This window comes from Diabrotica undecimpunctata, chromosome 2 (genome assembly GCF_040954645.1).
Source record: "Diabrotica undecimpunctata isolate CICGRU chromosome 2, icDiaUnde3, whole genome shotgun sequence".
Lineage (NCBI taxonomy): Eukaryota > Metazoa > Arthropoda > Insecta > Coleoptera > Chrysomelidae > Diabrotica > Diabrotica undecimpunctata.
In genome coordinates, this window is record NC_092804.1 from 37214344 (window position 1) to 37231991 (window position 17648).

General features: G+C 34.0%; 1 protein-coding gene across 2 annotated transcripts in view; it reads left to right on the top strand.

Moving 5' to 3' along the window:
• The window catches only part of LOC140434418 (rho guanine nucleotide exchange factor 17), an 81659-nt gene that overhangs the window by 17342 nt on the left and 46669 nt on the right, over nt 1-17648 (top strand). For both annotated transcript variants that reach the window (XM_072522671.1, XM_072522672.1), the window contains exons 3-6: nt 5574-5651; nt 11066-11143; nt 14843-14947; nt 16737-16853. In XM_072522671.1, the coding sequence (XP_072378772.1) occupies nt 5574-5651; nt 11066-11143; nt 14843-14947; nt 16737-16853 (378 nt within the window). The remainder of the gene's footprint in view (nt 1-5573; nt 5652-11065; nt 11144-14842; nt 14948-16736; nt 16854-17648) is intronic.

A 17648-nucleotide genomic window follows, 5' to 3' on the forward strand; every position in this document is an offset into this window, starting at 1 on the left:
AACGCTTCTACTTTAAACCTTTCCTCTTTAACTCCTTTTTCTTTCTTTGCATTGGAGATTCTAGCTCTTAGTTTAGCTTGTAGTAGGTAATGGTCCGTGTCCTTGTTCGCCCCGCGTCTTGCACGTACGTCTATCACGTCGCTGAAGTGTCTTGCGTCAACCACCACATGGTCGATTTGGTTTACTGTATTCCCATCTGGACTTCTCCATGTTCCCTTATGTATATATTTGTGCCTGAAGCATGTGCTGGCAATCACCATGTTCATTGAGAAGGCTAAGTGGCATGTATTCCCTCTTCTTACCTATCTTTGCATTAAAATCTCCTATTAAGACATTTACGTCATTTCTAGGACAATGTTGTATGATATTTTCCAGTTGTTCATAAAATTGTTCTTTTTCTTCATCCGGCTTCTCCTCAGTTGGTGCATGGGCATTTATTATTGAATATTTAAAGAATTTACCTCTGATTCTTAGTGTGCATAATCTTTCGTTGATGGGTTGGAAGTCTATTATAAGGTACTTTACTCTTTTATTGACTATGAATCCCGTTCCTAGTTTGTGTTCCGTTGGATGGCAGCTTATTAATTATGTGTCTTATTAAAACAAGACAACAGTATCCAGGTTGACCAGGGCAATCGGAACAAAAAGTTATAAACCTACGAACTTTTTTATCCACTTAACGGTAACTTAATCCTGAAGATTTTAATACTTGACGACAGCCTCTACATGGCTTTCGTCGATTCCTTCCAGGTCCTTCAGGTTTGGTAAAAGTATGTACTCTTTTTTTAGATGTGATTGTATTGTATTAAATTATAAGCTAACTGATGTATAAATTCTCTAATGCTCATTTTTGTTTCAGAGCACGTATTGAATATAATTAAACTATTAACAATAGCTGTTTCCAGTATCATCTCAAATACTACTTTCCTAAAAAAATTAATAAGAAACAGATATTAAAATCATAACTTATTTTTTTATTCTTACCGGTACCATTTCAAGCTTCGACGTAGCACTGTATGGTAAAATGACATCTGATCAGAATAGTCTACGCCTTTCTTTGCAGATTTGTAATCAATTATACATTTCGGTTTCAAAATATCCTCTTTTTGTCTATTCTGCTTTCCTGTTGGAATCAACTATTTAGTATCGGCTGAGACACTTGAAATTATTAACACAGGCCTCTTACCCATAAACTTAATAATTCTTAGTCCATCTTTCTTTTTTCCAATGACCTCTGTTGGCTTCATCTTCTTGGGCCGGTTAAAAATAGGTGGTATTTCTTTTCTGTTTCCTTTTAGAGCCCCACAGTACATCATATTTTTAGCCAACAATCTTTTAACGAGAGGTATTCCTGAATAAAAGTTATCAGCAAATAATATTTTGCCAGCTTTATCTGTGATACACTGAAGTAATTTTAGAATGACTGCTTCAGAGTTTGCTACATTAACTGGTTGTTGTTCATTTTTTTCTGTGTAAATCCTTACATTGAAAGTATAGCCTTCAGGAGAACAGAGTTTTTTACAGTTTCACTCCATATTTATGAGTCTTGTTGGGGATGTACTGACGAAAATGGAGTCTTCCTCTGAAAGGTATCATAGATTCATCTATAACGAGAATGTGGCCAGGCTCCATTATTCTTTAAAAATTTTGAATCAACTGCGTAACTAAATCTTCTATTTTGCATAATCTATTAGTGGTATTAGATGTCTCATTATTTTCAAAATAAAGAAGTTTTAATAAAAGCAAAAAGCGGTCTCGAGTTAAAACTTTTGCAATAAATTTATTATAAAATATATCATCTTTAGAACAATATAAATTTAAATGTGGTACCTGAGTGGGACCTATTGCGATTATTACCCCTAAGAAGGCTCTTATTTCAGTTTTGTTTGTGGCTGTCCATAAATTTAACCTGGATTTTCTTGAGTGTCGCATACTTAATTTTTGAACAGCATAAATGTTGGTTTCATTAACAATCATATCCAATATTTCATCAGTTACGAAATAACTAAGAATGTCTATTGGTTTCTGTACCGCATGTGGTTCAATACCAACTAATGTATCCTTTCTTACTACAAAATTGTCACCATCTACATCTTCTTCTTAATCACACCATTCATCACTATCACTATTCTTTGCACTCTGTTCATTATTATCTGATGGAACTTGCCCATATGATGTAGCAATAATTTCGTTATCACTATCAATAGAGGAATTTAAATCGAGGATGAAGAAGATTTAGGAAAATAACTTTTATTTAGCAATGAATCGTCACTGTCAAAGAGATCTTCGATACTGTTGGCATCAGATGAAGTTTGAGTTGCTGTCTGCTCATTCTCCATATCGAGTTCATGTAATTAATTTAAAATAGTATTTGTTTCAGAACTCTCTCCAAGGTTTTTATGATAACTGATTGTTTGCTCATTTGCAACTTCTATCACCTTTTGTTTTACTATATCAACCATATATCTTGCTCTTTTCGACATTTTAACAGGTACTGCTCACACTTGAACACAATACAATAAACTGAAACTGAATATATACAACGAAAAGCACCAACAAGTTGAAACGAATGATAATGACACATGCCTTCCGGGGTCTGTGTAATAATAAATTTTTGTTTATGTGCGGCACGTGTCTCCAGGGCATGTCTCATATTACCGACAATACCATGACAATAGTAACAAGAATTAAAAATTTGCTATCAATAGCTATTTGTTACACTTAAAACGACGTACAAATACCATTTTTATGGTACAACCATAACTACAGCAATTGTGAAAAATTACGCACATGCCCCTGGGGATACGTGGCGCAGTCAATGTGTTAAAGTTATGTTATAAAGCGACGGATTGCTCGAAACGCATATTCGAAATATTTGGTTCCATGTTTTCTGCAAGATAGACTCCATTTATCCTTGTCAAAAGATTCTTACTTGTACTTGGGGATTTAAAGTTTATAAAGCTGTTTATATAATTCATTTAGTAGTTTGTTAGAAAAAAAAAACAAAATTAAGGAATTTTTTAACACAACATTGCAAATAACTCGAAAAGGAAGCATTTTTCAAAAAATTACTAAAAAGTATTTATTTATTATTTCGATGAGATACGCATAAAAACAACAAAATATATAAAATCGAATAAAAAAGGTTTGGTGCGATAGAAATGCAAAACAAATGATAGAAAATAATTAATAAATAATTGGTTAAAATCTAGGCCCGACCTAACATTATATTTACTTTATATTTACAACGTTAAACCATAATTTAGCATGGTAACTAGCCTACTACCGAGCCGCATATTTATGTGACTCCATGGCCTATCTCAATGACTTTTTTTTTCGATAACCCTATAGTATACTCACAGTAATTTAGGAGGATAGTGTCCGTTGTCCTTTTCATGACTTGACGCACACAGCATGAATTGATTCGGGCCAACTTGCTCCTATCCTAGTTATAACGGAATTCTGGTCCCATGTGGCTTGCGCATTAATACTGGAAACCCGTCTGATTCAGATATTCGTCCCAAAATCGGACTGGCTTTTTAATACGAATATCATGCTATGAACAACTCCAATAGCTGTTGGGAAATGGAAACTGGTTAACCACTTCACTTTGGCCTGTCTGATTTAACTTCTGTATTTGGGAACTAGATCCATATTTTTATAATAACTTAGCAACACTTTCATTTTCTGCACATGTAACAGGGCTGCTCCAAGATTTGAGCCAAAAAATTGGTTTGAAAATCACACCAAAATTTCTGTCTTAAATCTAAGTAGCGTTTTGAAATCTGAAATCGTCACTGTTTTCTTGTTAGTAAATCCAGCGTATTACCCATAACAAACACAACTCCCGAAAATACATCAAATACCCAAATTCACGTTAAAAACTATGTGGTGACGAGGCATTATTGAATAGAGTCACAGAAGTTGTGAAGAATTATATTCTTTTTTTTTATTTAAATCCTTTGGTTCTTAAGCAACAACTATACAACACAATAAAAGTAAAAGTAGAAGAAGAACTAACCGACCCTATTGAAGCTGGCAATGAGATAGGACAGGGAGATTCCCTAAGTCTTCTATTGTTCAGTCTGATTATGGATGAAATAATAAAAAAAGTAAGAACTAAAAAAGGATACCAAATTGGAGAAAAACAACTTAAAATAATCTGCTATGCAGATAACGCAATACTACTCTCTCAAAGTAAAGTTGATTTACAACGTATGCTGCACCAATTTAATATAACCGTCAGAAAATTGACTATGGTAATTTCTTCAAAAAAGACAAAATGCATGGTTACAACAGCAAATTTACTAAGATGTAAATTGGAGCTGAAAGGTCAGATAATAGAACAAGTGATGGAGTTTAACTATCTGGGCATCACATTATCTAGCTTCGGAAAGCCCGAAACTGAAGTGGAAGATCAAATGAATAGAACCAACAGTGTCGCAGACTGCCTAAATGAAACAATATGGAGAAATAAAAATATCGAGAAAGAAATGAAAGGCAAAATTTATCAAACAGTCATCAGAACAATAATGACATACGCGGCAGAAACAGGACCTGACACAGAAAGGACAAAAAGGATGTTAGAAACAGCAGAGATGAAAACTTTTGGGAAAATTTATGGTAAGACTCTATGGAACAGAGCTAGAAGTACAGATATTCGACGTAGGTGCAAGGTGGAGAACATCGAGAACTGGGTAAGAAATAGAAGAGTAGAATTGAACGATCATATAAGCCGAATGACAACAAATAGGGTAGTAAAGACGGCAAGAGACGGTTCCCCAATAGGAAGACGATCAGTAGAAAGACCACGAAAACGATGGAACGACAACATACTGGAGGTACATTGAAAAACAGAGTCACGTCAATATAAAAAGAAGAAGAAGAAGTTTTTAAGCAAATGTTTATTTTTATAAATACGAAAAACAAGAAACCTTTTACTTTAAAAGCAAACCTGTCCACTCAAAACCATTTCATTGGTATTTTTTATGCATATACTTTTAACGGATGCCTCTATTTTTAAAAGCAAAATGTGTAGTATTTTTGATTTAAATAGCATGTCCTTAAAATGTCAGTTGATGTCCAAAGCCTACTTGCATGTTAAACGTTATCGTTTAATCTCTAATTATTAGGAAAATAAATAAAGCGGCGGTTTACTTTTGGTCAGAGATTGATAACAGTTAATATATAACAGATCGCAAAATACCAACTCATCCTTACTCCGTATCCAATGGACGCCAGGCGTCGCCGTCGATTCAGCGTCGGCGCGCAACAAACCTTGATACTGTTCAGTTCAGTCACAGTTCGTTACTAAAATTGCTGAGGCCGAGGTGTGGCAAAGTGTCGATGATGTAAAGTTTACGGGCCAGAAATGAGTAAAAATTCTCCAAATTTGAGGAGTGAATTGAGATTGACATTGGAGGGTTGTGCGCCCGGGTACCACGATGAAGAGCTCTACGGCCCACCTCGAATTTCTGCTTGTTCTTCGTCGTTTGACGCTTCCGATTCGGTACCTAACACGATGTTTATTTTTAAAAGTGAAATGTACCTATATCTTTATGTTTTGTTTGCAGGACACCCGGACACACGTGGTGGTAGAACTGTTCGATAATGAGAAAAGCTATGTTGAGTCTCTCCGTATTATGATTACGGTAATACATTTTTGTATATATTTATCTAGGTATCTCTTAAGATTTTATTTTGTCATTTATAATATAGAAACATTCAATTTAGCTGCTTTTTAAAAACTGTCAATAAATCTAATTAATAAATGATTACAAATCTCGCTTTTATCTGAACACGCATATTTATATCAAAAAATCATTCAAAAAGATTTTAAAATTATTAAGACAAAATAATGGACGAAACTGTGAAAACTGTCAAATAGCTTTGTTTGATTTAATACATTTTTGATAAATTTGATTTTTTAGTTTAGTTTGGCAAGATTGTAGATTTATGTATTCGTATTGTTTTAAATTTGAAACGACTATTTTTTTTATATGTACTGATTTATTGACTTTGTTCGGATTGGATTTATTGAATTGTTGTTATTTCAAGGCCAATCGAAATATAACAAAAATAAACTTTTTGATTAAAAAAATAGTATCGTCTTCTTCATCCTTATCTTCCTATTTTTGATTTCATTAAATAAGGACCTGTTGATCTGATTATATGACCTGTTAACTCAGATGTACTATTTCTTTAAGGTAAATTGTCAAATACCTATCCATCTTTTTGTATATTTTCAGAATGAACGTTCGTCCAAGATTTTTCTTTCATTTATTTTCGTAATAGCCTGCATTTGTCAACACTTCTTCATTGTATGTTTCGCATTGATTTGTATATATATGGTCCTTCTTCTTCTTCTTCGGCTTTTTCCCCATTACTAGTTCGCCGTTTTCCACCCTCACAGCACCCTATTCTCCCAGTCACTTTCTCTAAGGATTCTATCATAGCATTTTGTATGTATGTTTTCCATCTTGTAGTAGGTCTTCTTCTCCATCTTTTTCCCAGCGGGTCCCACTTCAATATTTTTTTAGGCTACCTATGCTCTGGAATTCTTTGTACATGCCCGTAAAACTGCAGGGCTCTGTTTTCCAACTTTTTTTGTAAGTGAGCATTCTACTTCGATTCTGTTCCATATTTCCTCTGTGCTTATTCTATCATCTCTGGTGGTTTGTAGACATCTTCTCATAAAGTCAAATTCAACTGTTCTTATTTTTTTTAGTATTGTTGTTATCATTAACCATACTTTCATTCCATATAGGGTAATATTCAGCACTATGCTCTGAAAGAACCTTTTTTGATTTTCTTTGGTTTCAGTGTTGTTCCATATTACTCTACGGAGTGATTTTGTGACTTGTTTTCCCCTTACAATTTTCATTTCTATGTCTTTCATATAAGTACCATCTCGACTTATCATTGACCTCAGATACTTAAAAGTCTTGCAACTCCTAATAGTCTCTTTTAAACTGCAGTTCAAATCTGCAACCTCGGATCCAATACATATAAGTATTCGGTCTTGCACATGTTTCTCTTGAGTCCCCATAGCTCATATTATTTCTTTAATTTCCTTATCATATATTCCATGTCCTCCTTGTCTTGTGGAAAAATGACATGGTCATTTGCGAAAAGTAGTGAATGTACATAATATATTCTCTTGAATCTTGTTCTTTTTCATCACTTGTTATGATGAATATACACTAAGCAGCAAGACTAACGCACCACCTTAAAAATGGGACATTTTTGATGTCTTCAATTTCCTAAACCTGTTGTTCGATTTAAGTTATTTTTTTGCCATGTTATAGCCTTATTCTCTATCAAAATCGCTGTAATAATATTGTTGCTAGACAGGTAAATTGTCATTGTATACTGGCTGTACCAATTAAATTGTGTTTTTTTCTCAAAGTTCGCAACATCATATGGAATATTCTAACATTTATAAAATACTAAAATTAAAACCCAACTATAGCCTCAGGTGTTCGTAACATTTTATTTTTTGATCTATTCTTCTTCTTCTTTTGGCATCATAACCCTGGATGGGTCTTTGCCTGTCTGGGTCTGGGTCTATGTCCTTCCATTCAGATCTCTCTTGTGCCCTTTTTCTCCATTGTCTTATGTTCATTGTTTTCAGGTCGTCTTCCACGTCATCCAACCATCTCGTTCTGGGCCTTCCTTTTTTTTCGCCTTCCTATGGGCTTCCATTGTAACATTTTCTTTGTTGTTTTTGCATCGTTTTGTCTCTGCACATGTCCCAGCCATAACAGTCTTTGACTTTTCACAAATCTTACAATGTCATAACCTTCATTTAACTCATTAACCTGGTCGTTTCTCCTAATTCTCCATGTGCCATCTTCCTCTTGTACCGGGCCATATACTTTCCTCAATATTTTTCTCTCGAATGTCCTGAGTTGTGCTTCATCTTTTTTCGTCATTACCCAAGTTTCACATCCATAGGTTACTACGGGTCTAATCAGTGTTCTGTAGATAGTCATTTTGGTTCTTTTGTCTAATAATTTCGATGTCATCAATCTTTTATTAGCATAGTATGTACGATTCCCGCTGGAAATACGTGCATTAATTTCGCTACTTACGGAATTCTTCTGATTGATTTCTGTGCCGAGATATGTAAAGGCATCCACTCGTTCGATAATATAGTTGTCTATTGTGATATTATTTTCATTGTCAGTTATTCTTTTGACTGTCATATACTTCGTTTTTGCTTCGTTTATTTTGAGACATCTTTTTCTTGCTTCAGGATCAATTTGTTTGAATACTTCCATTAGTCGTGGCTTATTCCTACTAATGATGGCTACATCGTCTGCCTATGCAGTAATTTGTACTGATTTGGTGTTTATATGGCCGGTTATATTGGTGTTTCTGATGACTGCCTCAAGAACTAGGTTGAATAGCATGGTTGATAGGGCATCTCCCTGTCTTACTCCCATGTTGATGTTAAACAGGGGAGTCAGTTCTCCATCTACTCTTACTGCGGCTTTTGAACCCTGCAACGTCATTTTTATGAGGCTGATGTATTTCTTAGGTATACCTAGATTACAAAGGTCTTCCAGCATTCTGTCTCTTTTCACACTATCAAAAGCTTGTTTAAAGTCTATATACATATTATATAGGTCTATGTCGTATTCATAAGCTTTTTCTTGTATCGTTCTTAGTATGAATATGTTATCTGTAGTGGCTCTATTTGGTCTGAATCCATTTTAATAATCACCAATTATATTTTCGGAGTATTCTAATAATCTATTGTAGATTATACCAGAAAGAATTTTGTATATTACATTTAGCAATGTAATTGGCCTATAATTCTGGCATTCCCTCTTATCTCCTTTTTTATATATTGGCTGTATGAGGCCAACTGTCCATTCCTCTGGCATTTGCTCCTTCGTCCATATTAATGTTATTAGGTAATGGGTTCTTTCCCAGAGTTCGGATCCTCCATGTTTTAATAATTCTGCCGAAATTCCGTCCGTTCCTGGTGCTTTATTGTTTTTTAGTTTATTTATTATCTGAACTACTTCTTCATAACTCGGATTTTCGATGTGCAGCTCCGCCGTATAATATATTGTCTCGTTCTGCTCATTTTCGTTGTCTGCATTTAGATTTTCTTCGAAATATTGTTTCCATCTCATTATAATTTTTTGCTTCTCTGTTAGTAGTTCTCCGTCCTTGTCTTTGCATATCGTTAGTTTTGGTCTAAATGACTGTGTGCTTTCTTTTATGCATTTATAGAATTTTCTGCTTTCGCGTCTGTTATGCTTTACGATTTCTTGTACTTGTTTTTTCATAGCCTCTCTTTTCTTTCTTCTGCATATTCATATACAATAAATCCTCATTTTCTGCTGTAATTTAACAATTAAATCAAGCCTACAGTAGGCTGTAAAATTAGGGTCACCTTGTAATTTAAATTTATTTTAGAAATTATTATTCTTTTTTAACTATTTTCGGTTGTAACATAGTTCCCTAATGGATCTCTTGAACAAAATTATTGTTGTTGCTGTTTCGATGAGGTTTTGAGGTAAAAGGCCCCATGGTCTAATTTCTAAAAACCGTTATCAGCATAGTTTCTGTTTCTGTGGTTTTAACGTTAATTGTAAATTGTTTGTGTAGTGTTGTAACTGTCAGTGTATTGCAATGAGCATAAGTTCTGTTGTGGCGGCAAGAATTCTGGCGGCGTTAGAAGATGGCCACGGTCAACGCGAAACTGCGAGTAACGTTAATGTAAGTATCTCGAGGATGCAACGAATGTGGTGACGGTACGAAGAGACCAGTCTGCTTACTCGAAGACCTGGTTCAGGTTGTGGCAGAATTACAAAAGCTTGATATGGCCGCTTTGTCGTTTCTAGTGCTTGGAGAAACCGAACGTGAAAAAATCGACAGTTAAGAGGCAACTTTATGCTGATGGTTTATCTTCTCGAACTAGAGTAACTGGACCGCCGCGTTACCGTGGATACTGAATTGCCAGATTCAATTTTGCACGAGAACACTTGGCTTGGACAATACAGGATTGGAGCCGTGTATTGCTTTTCAATGAATCGAGCCCCTTATGGGCTTAAACAAACGTGTAAAAGTGTGGCGACGTCCAGCCGAAAGATATGCTCAAGCATGTGTTGCCCTCCATTTAGTGTAGGGTCAGTTATGACATGGGGAGGGATATCGTTTGACGCTCTCACGGAGTTAGTCTTTATTGAGAATGGGACATTGACTGCGGATAGGTAGCTGACACAGGTTTTAGAAGGCCATGTTTTACCGTTTATGGTAATTCTTGGAGACGAAGCAACATGTATGCATGATAATGCATGGTCCCACACTGCTCGGATAGTTACTAAGTATCTTGACGAGTCTCAGTCTAGATATCAATCCCATAGAACATGTTTAGGATGACATGAAGAAACGTTTACGGAGTCATGTGCCGGCCCCCAGTAATTCAAGAGAGCTTCGCGATATATTGTCGCAGTAATCGAACAATCTTCCGCAGAATGTAATCCAAAATTTGATCCAAAACATGCCTCGTCGTTTCCAAGCTGTTATTACTGCCAGAGTGAACTACTCTCTACTGAAGTTTTTAAAGTTTTTTGTTTTTTGACAAAAACCAATCAAGTTAAAATTGTCTCTCTTGAATATTTAGTATATCAAAGAAAAATTGTTAATTTTTCTTACTTTCAATAAATTTTGAAGGACAAAACGTTGTTTTCTTTAAGCAATCCGTTAGCAAACTATGTTACAACCGAAAATAGTTAAAAATAATAATAAAATTAAATTAGGGGGTGAACCTTATTTTATGCTCGGCAGTGTATATAAAATACAAAAGCAATATTTTTGACTTTTATATATTTTTCTTTATATTTTATACGTTTAGCACTTTTGCTAAAGATATTTATTATACAAATACGTCTACATTTTTTTCTTTCTTGCTTTTATAATTTTCCCATCTGAATTTATTATTAATTGTTTTTCTTACGAAAGCCTCTAAGATTAGATAGGGTATATTATATTTATGAAATTTAAATAATATGCTTTTTATATGAATAAAATTTCCCAATTTTTACAGGAATATTTGGAACCATTAAAATCTCCAGATAATGTCAATTTATTGGATGGCCACCTTGTGAACGAGATATTTTACCAGGTAATTAAACGTTAATATAAATATTAATCAGCATACAGAAATATGGATTTATTATGTCTACAAATAAAGTAATTTAAAATAGTAGTTCTATGTCTGAGAATATGATAAAATATTATTGTAGTCGGTAGTCGGTGAATAATTTCTCCCTCTAAAATTTGTTTGTAAATGTTCCATCCATCCAACCATCCACTAAAAGACTAAATAAATTGTTTCCACATATCCAGATAAATTCGTCGGAAGAATAGAATCATCGGAAGATCTACGTTTCCATTCCTAAGTCTCTATAAAGACCACTATTCGTTTCTATATTACGGGACATCACAACTTTTCCAAAGACCAAGCACATTTCAAGCGAAAACTCTATTTGAAGATGCTTAAAATGATTAAGCATAGAGAAAAATATCTAGACAAGAGATTGGCATGATGTCCGACAGTCAAGCAGCAATCAAATCACTGAAATCACATGTGATCACACACACACACAATTTGTACAAACCGTACAAACCCTAGCGCCGAGTGGGATGTGTGTTCCAATGAATCAGTGGGACCCACATGTCCGAAGATCAAACCCGGTCTGACCCCCAAGCTATAACCGTCCATCCCTCCCCATCGCAGGACATAACGAATGGGGAGGCTTTCGTACTGAGCGTTACTTTGGATGCCGTTTGTTTTACTTTATGTGTAAGGCCATCTAATTTTAGGGGTAGCTAGACGAGCTTTTCTCCCTATGACTGATTGATTTATTATTTGACTTGACTTTGAACTTGTGTCACAAAAGTGTGTTCCGGACAGATGTCCAGATTTTTGTGTGCTCGGTCACTCAGCCGCCTAATCGGCAAAATAAATTTTGTTTTCCTCGCCGGCTGAATGCTAGAAGAGCTCACGCTTGTCGCACGTGACCTCGATGCTCAGGTTTCGCGACTGCAGGTCCTTTGACCTGCCTAATTGGCGATAGTCTGAGGGCCGTCTTTATGTTTGTGTCTCAGAATTCACTTGATGTGGTTGCATCGTTGGCATAACTGCTGTAACAGAGGGTTGTTGGTAAAGGTTAAGATGAAATAATAATAGATAGAAAGTAGCAATGAGTGGGGTGTACACTCCCAGGAGTATATATTTTTTGGTTTTTATCTTTTACAGTATAACTGGTTTAGTAAAATACAACATAAATACTGCGTACTTTAGAGTATCGTATGGCTATTTCATTCTTTATTAATCTTCTGGGTTATCTATATATCCTGCTATATTCTTACATTTTCGTCATAGTCTGTCAACTTTCTTAATAATCTGCTCGGGTGGTTCCTGAGGTTGTTGAATATCGTGTGCTCTTTCGTACATTGTTCTCAGGATTATCTTTTGTTGTGAATCCCTATACCTTAACGGGACGTACTTAGGAATATTCAGAGCCTCTCTGATCATTAAGTTCTGGATGGTATGAATCCTTTTTTGTTGGTTTTAACGCATGTCCTCATGTTGCTGAGGCGTATGTTAGGGTTGGCAAAATTATGCAGTTTGCCATCCTAATCTTTGTTTTAAATCTCAGTTTACTGTTTTGACCTTTTAGTGATGAGAGTTGCTTCTGAGTGCTTTAGCTTTGTTGACCGTTTTGACGGTTGAATAGTTTTTGCGAAATTTAATTTGTTTATAAGATTTTTTGAAAAATGAGCTAATTTCTAAGGCTGGTCGAGATAATTTGACTAAATGGATCTCAATAATCTGGGTCTTATTTTATTCTTTAAGACGTATACTAATAACCATAATATGGAAAAAAAAAGTTTAAAAAAATTAGATTTAAGTACACAAAATGATTTAATAAGAAATAGCACTTTTTAAGCTGATAAACATTTACAATAACTCCGAAGAATTTAGTTCAAATTAAATGACAAAAAAATATTTGGAAAGCTGGTTAAAAAACACAACTTCTAAAACAAAAAAAATGTTCTAGGATCTTTAGGAGCCAAGATAGCCACCTTTTTTTGAAATTATTGTTTCTTTAATTAACAACATTAAAGGCTGAAATTAACCAATCTTTAAAAAAAAGTCTTTAACAAGTAATCTTAAAGATCTAGTATTTTCCCCTGTTATTTATTGAAGTAATTTTAAAATTACAGGTAATTTTAATTGAAATAGGTATGTAAGGCTTGCTGGTTTTATCCAGTTTACCGTCTTACGGATCATCAACACTCACCTATGTGCTACCTTACACAAGCCACAGATATTTTTCATTTTAAATAACCTCTTTATTGGACGAACCATTTTAAAGCCTTATTGAAGATGTTGGTTTCTTAGTAATTGTTGGAAGACCTTTTATATTTTTGAAGTTATACTTCTATACGCGCGTTCGACGTTGGAAATTTGTACGGGAGTGAATCGGCAAAATCATTACATATGTAAGATATAGGTAAGAGAGAGACAGAATATATTTTCTCTCTTTCTCTCTCGAGAATTTATGACCGAGAACTGTCAATTTTGAAATCCATTGCTGTTATGTCTGATTGGCAAATTTTTTGCGTGTTTTGTTCATACGCTGGTATATGTGAGTTCGAATCCCAATGCGAATTTCCTTTTTTATTTTTGAAATATTTAAAAACCCCATGTTAATTTTATTAAATATATGTAATATACGCAAAAATGCGAAATTTTAAAATGAAATGAAAATTTACAACATAATCTGAGTTGTTGGTTTTTTATTTTTATATTCCACAAACATTTTTTGAAGTTATACTTCTATACGCGCGTTCGACGTTGGAAATTTGTACGGGAGTGAATCGGCAACATCATTACATATTTAAGATATAGGTAAGAGAAAGACAAAAGATATATTTTCTTTCTCTTTCTCTCTCGAAAATATAAATGTTCCATTTAATATTTATTAATATTATTATTTTTTTTTTATTAATATTATTATCATGGTAAATCAAACATATGCGTAAGTTATGTATATTGTCATTTTTAAATACCTACTTATGAATATTGCATTTTAATTTGTATTGTATTATTATATTGAATTATGTTGCAGTGTATTGTATTGTATTTTTATATTAAAAACAAAATAAATAATGAATTTTACTGCAGAGTATGTGTAAAAATTTTTTTTGCATTCAACTCTTTTCATTCATATATGAAAATAAAAATATACATTTTCATCAAAATATTGATTCAATCCTTCATTTACTATACTCCTATTACAGGTCAAATGTTGTTTATATGCAGCAAACGATACACCATATACCTATATACCTAATTTTGTTTCTCTTTCTGCTCTCTCTTACCTATAGCATTACATATGTAATGATTGTGCAGATTGACTCCCATATAAATTTCAAACAGCGAACGCGTGTATAGAAGTATAACTTCTACCGGCAGTCCCACTGGACTGCCACATCCGTTTTTTTAATACATTTTTTATTTGGTTTGTTTCTTGAATGAATTTATGTATCCTTGATTAGGCGAAGAAGTTTTCTGAGCGATGAACAAATATGTTTACTATTTTTTTTTGTTATTTTTAGTCCAGATCCAGATTGATGGATTTAACTATAAAAATTAAAAATACAGACCTAATACTTAGTGCATAAAATTTACTCATAAATAGCCGTAAACCGTGTAAAAACTATCGATAATGTGCTAAACACTTTGTAGGTTTGAAATTGAAATTGAAAAATGGTAGGTTTTAGTGTTATATTTATTATATGTTTATTGCAGATTCCCGAATTATATAGTCACCATCAGCATTTTTTAACTGAACTTCAAAAGAGGCTGGAGCAATGGGATATAAAACAGAAAGTGGGCGATGTTTTTTTAGAAATGGTAAGAAATATACTTTTTGATGCTATGTGTAGTTGTGATATTTAACTTTTCATATAATAATACTAAAAGTGGAACAGCTAAAGAAAACAGAATTCTTATTTCTTAATTCCATTGCATTTGTTTTCTTTCCATTACATTTTTTACTGTATGGCTGTGAAAGTTGGACAATGGACTCTAAAATAGAAAAAAAATATAGATGCCTTTGAGATGTATATATAAAGACGAATGTTGAGAATTCCATGTATACAAAGAGTTACTAATGTTGAGGTACTTTGCATGTGTAAACAAAAAGAATTACTAAGAATAGTCAAAGAGAGGAAAATGCAATACTTGGGTCATGTGTTGAGAGGCGAAAGATATGAATTACTTCAAGTTATACTGGAAGGAAAAGTACAGGGCAAAAGATCAGTAGGGAGACGCCAGAACTCGTGGCTGAAAGACCTGAGGAGATGGTTCGACCGCTAATCCGCAGAAATCTTTCGCGCAGCAGTTTCCAAAACTACAATTGCCATTTGGATCCTCAACCTTCGAAAGAAGATTGCGCTATGAGAAGAAGAAAAGCATTTGACTGCTTTAACCATCAAAAGATGATCGAAATTCTGAGATTAACTGAAATTGACGAACAAGACTTGCGAATTATCTCAGGACTATATTGGCACCAAACTCAACAATTGAAATAGAGCACACAACATCCGAGGATATACGTATCCGATGAGGGACGACAAGGTTGCGTCTTATCACCGCTATTATTTAATCTGTATTCAGAATCTATACTCAGAAAAGCATTAGATGAGGTTCAAGGTGGAATCAAGATTAATAGAACCAGCATAGACAACATCAGGTATGCTGATGATACCTTAATAGCAAGCAACTCACAAGAACTATAAAATATAATAAATGCGGTAGTTCGTCATAGCAAAATGCTCGGTTTACATCTAAATGTTTCCAAAACTAAAATTCTAGTATTTTCAAAGATAACAACAAACGTACATTTGTATGCCAAAGGACGAATAATAGAACAGGTAACTTCCATAAAATATTTGGAAGCAGATATCAACAGCCAGTGTAACCCAAAAAAGAAATCCTGTCCAGAATCGAACAAGCGAGTAAAACACTCATGAACATGAAAACATTTTTTACAAGATCAGACCTTATTCTAGAGCTCAAAATTCGAATGATTAGATATTACGTTTTCTCTGTTTTGCTGTATGACTGTGAAAGTTGGACAATGCCTTTGCAATGTATATATACAGAATGCTGAGAATTCCATGGATACAAAAAATTACCAACGGTGAGGCACTTCGGCGCATGAGTAAACAAAAAGAATTACTCAGCATAATCAAAGAGAGGAAAATACAATACTTGGGTCATGTTTTGAGAAGTGAAAGATTAAAGTTACTTCAAATCATATTGGAAGGTAAAGTGCAACGCAAAAGATCAGTTAGAAAATGCCAGAACTCGTGGTTGAAAGACCTGAGGAGATGGATTGACCTCTCATCCACAGAAATATTTCGTGCAGCAGTTTTCAAAGCTACAATTGCCATTTACCAACCTTCGAAAGGAGACGGCGCAATAAGATGAAGAAGAAAAAGAAGTAACCACACCGCATCGGACAAAAACGGGCCTATGGCCTAATATAAGAATAAGAAATTACTTCTTATAAATGTTGAGTACTTTCTTGGATCAATGGAGAAATAACTTTCTTTTTCAATACATTTTACTAATTTATACCATCAGTAGCATAGTTTTTATTTGTTTTAGTACCTAATCTAAATAGTTTTTCTTTTAGTTCACTAATACTGCTGTTATAGAAAGTTATACAAACTATGTGAACAATTGGAAAAGGGCACGAGAAATTATCAAAAACGCTCAACAATCAAAACCAGCATTTAGTAGATTTTTAGAGGTAAGAAGGTTTTTTATTATTAAACATTATATCTTGAAATATACTTCTTTTGATCAGCTTACTTACTCATAAGTTCCTAAACATTGTTAGAAATTATAGTCCCTGAAAAATATAAATGTAGGTTAAATTGTTCTTGTTTTTTTTTCTCATACAAAGTTTCTTGATGTTCCATTTTCATACGTATTTTGAATCTATTTTACTTTAAGAAATAAAACTGCTGGATCAGACTTCTTGATCAAATCAAGCCTGAAAGTATTATGACTTATCGACTGAATATTTTCAGTGGTTCAAAATTCACTTATTTGCGAGCTCTCATTATTATATATAGGCTGTGTGAAAATAAGTGGGACGGTCGAATATTTCGCGAAATTTACATCGGATAAAAAAACTGAAAAACACGTATTCAGTATTTTTCAAAAATCTATCGAATGACACGGAACATGAACCCCACCTTCTGGGGATGGACAGGGGAGCAACTTTGAAATTTTAAAGAGGAACCCACATTTTTAATTGCAGGATTGGATTCTTCAAAAAATTGGTAAAAAACTCTATTCACTACCATAAAAATTAGTTTGCATGTTCTTCTGATCTGTACTTAATTTTCTGTAATTACAGCTCCATCGGTCGCAAATCGAATCAATAATTCAGATAACACTTGTTAACTTTTTAACGCAAAATCAGAATCTACAATACTACTTAGTTTCCGTGTCCGGAACACCAACAGCTTTAAATTTTGTATTTCCAATGGTTGGCCACATAGATGGCCCTGTCATTCGCTAAGAATAGGTCTTCTTC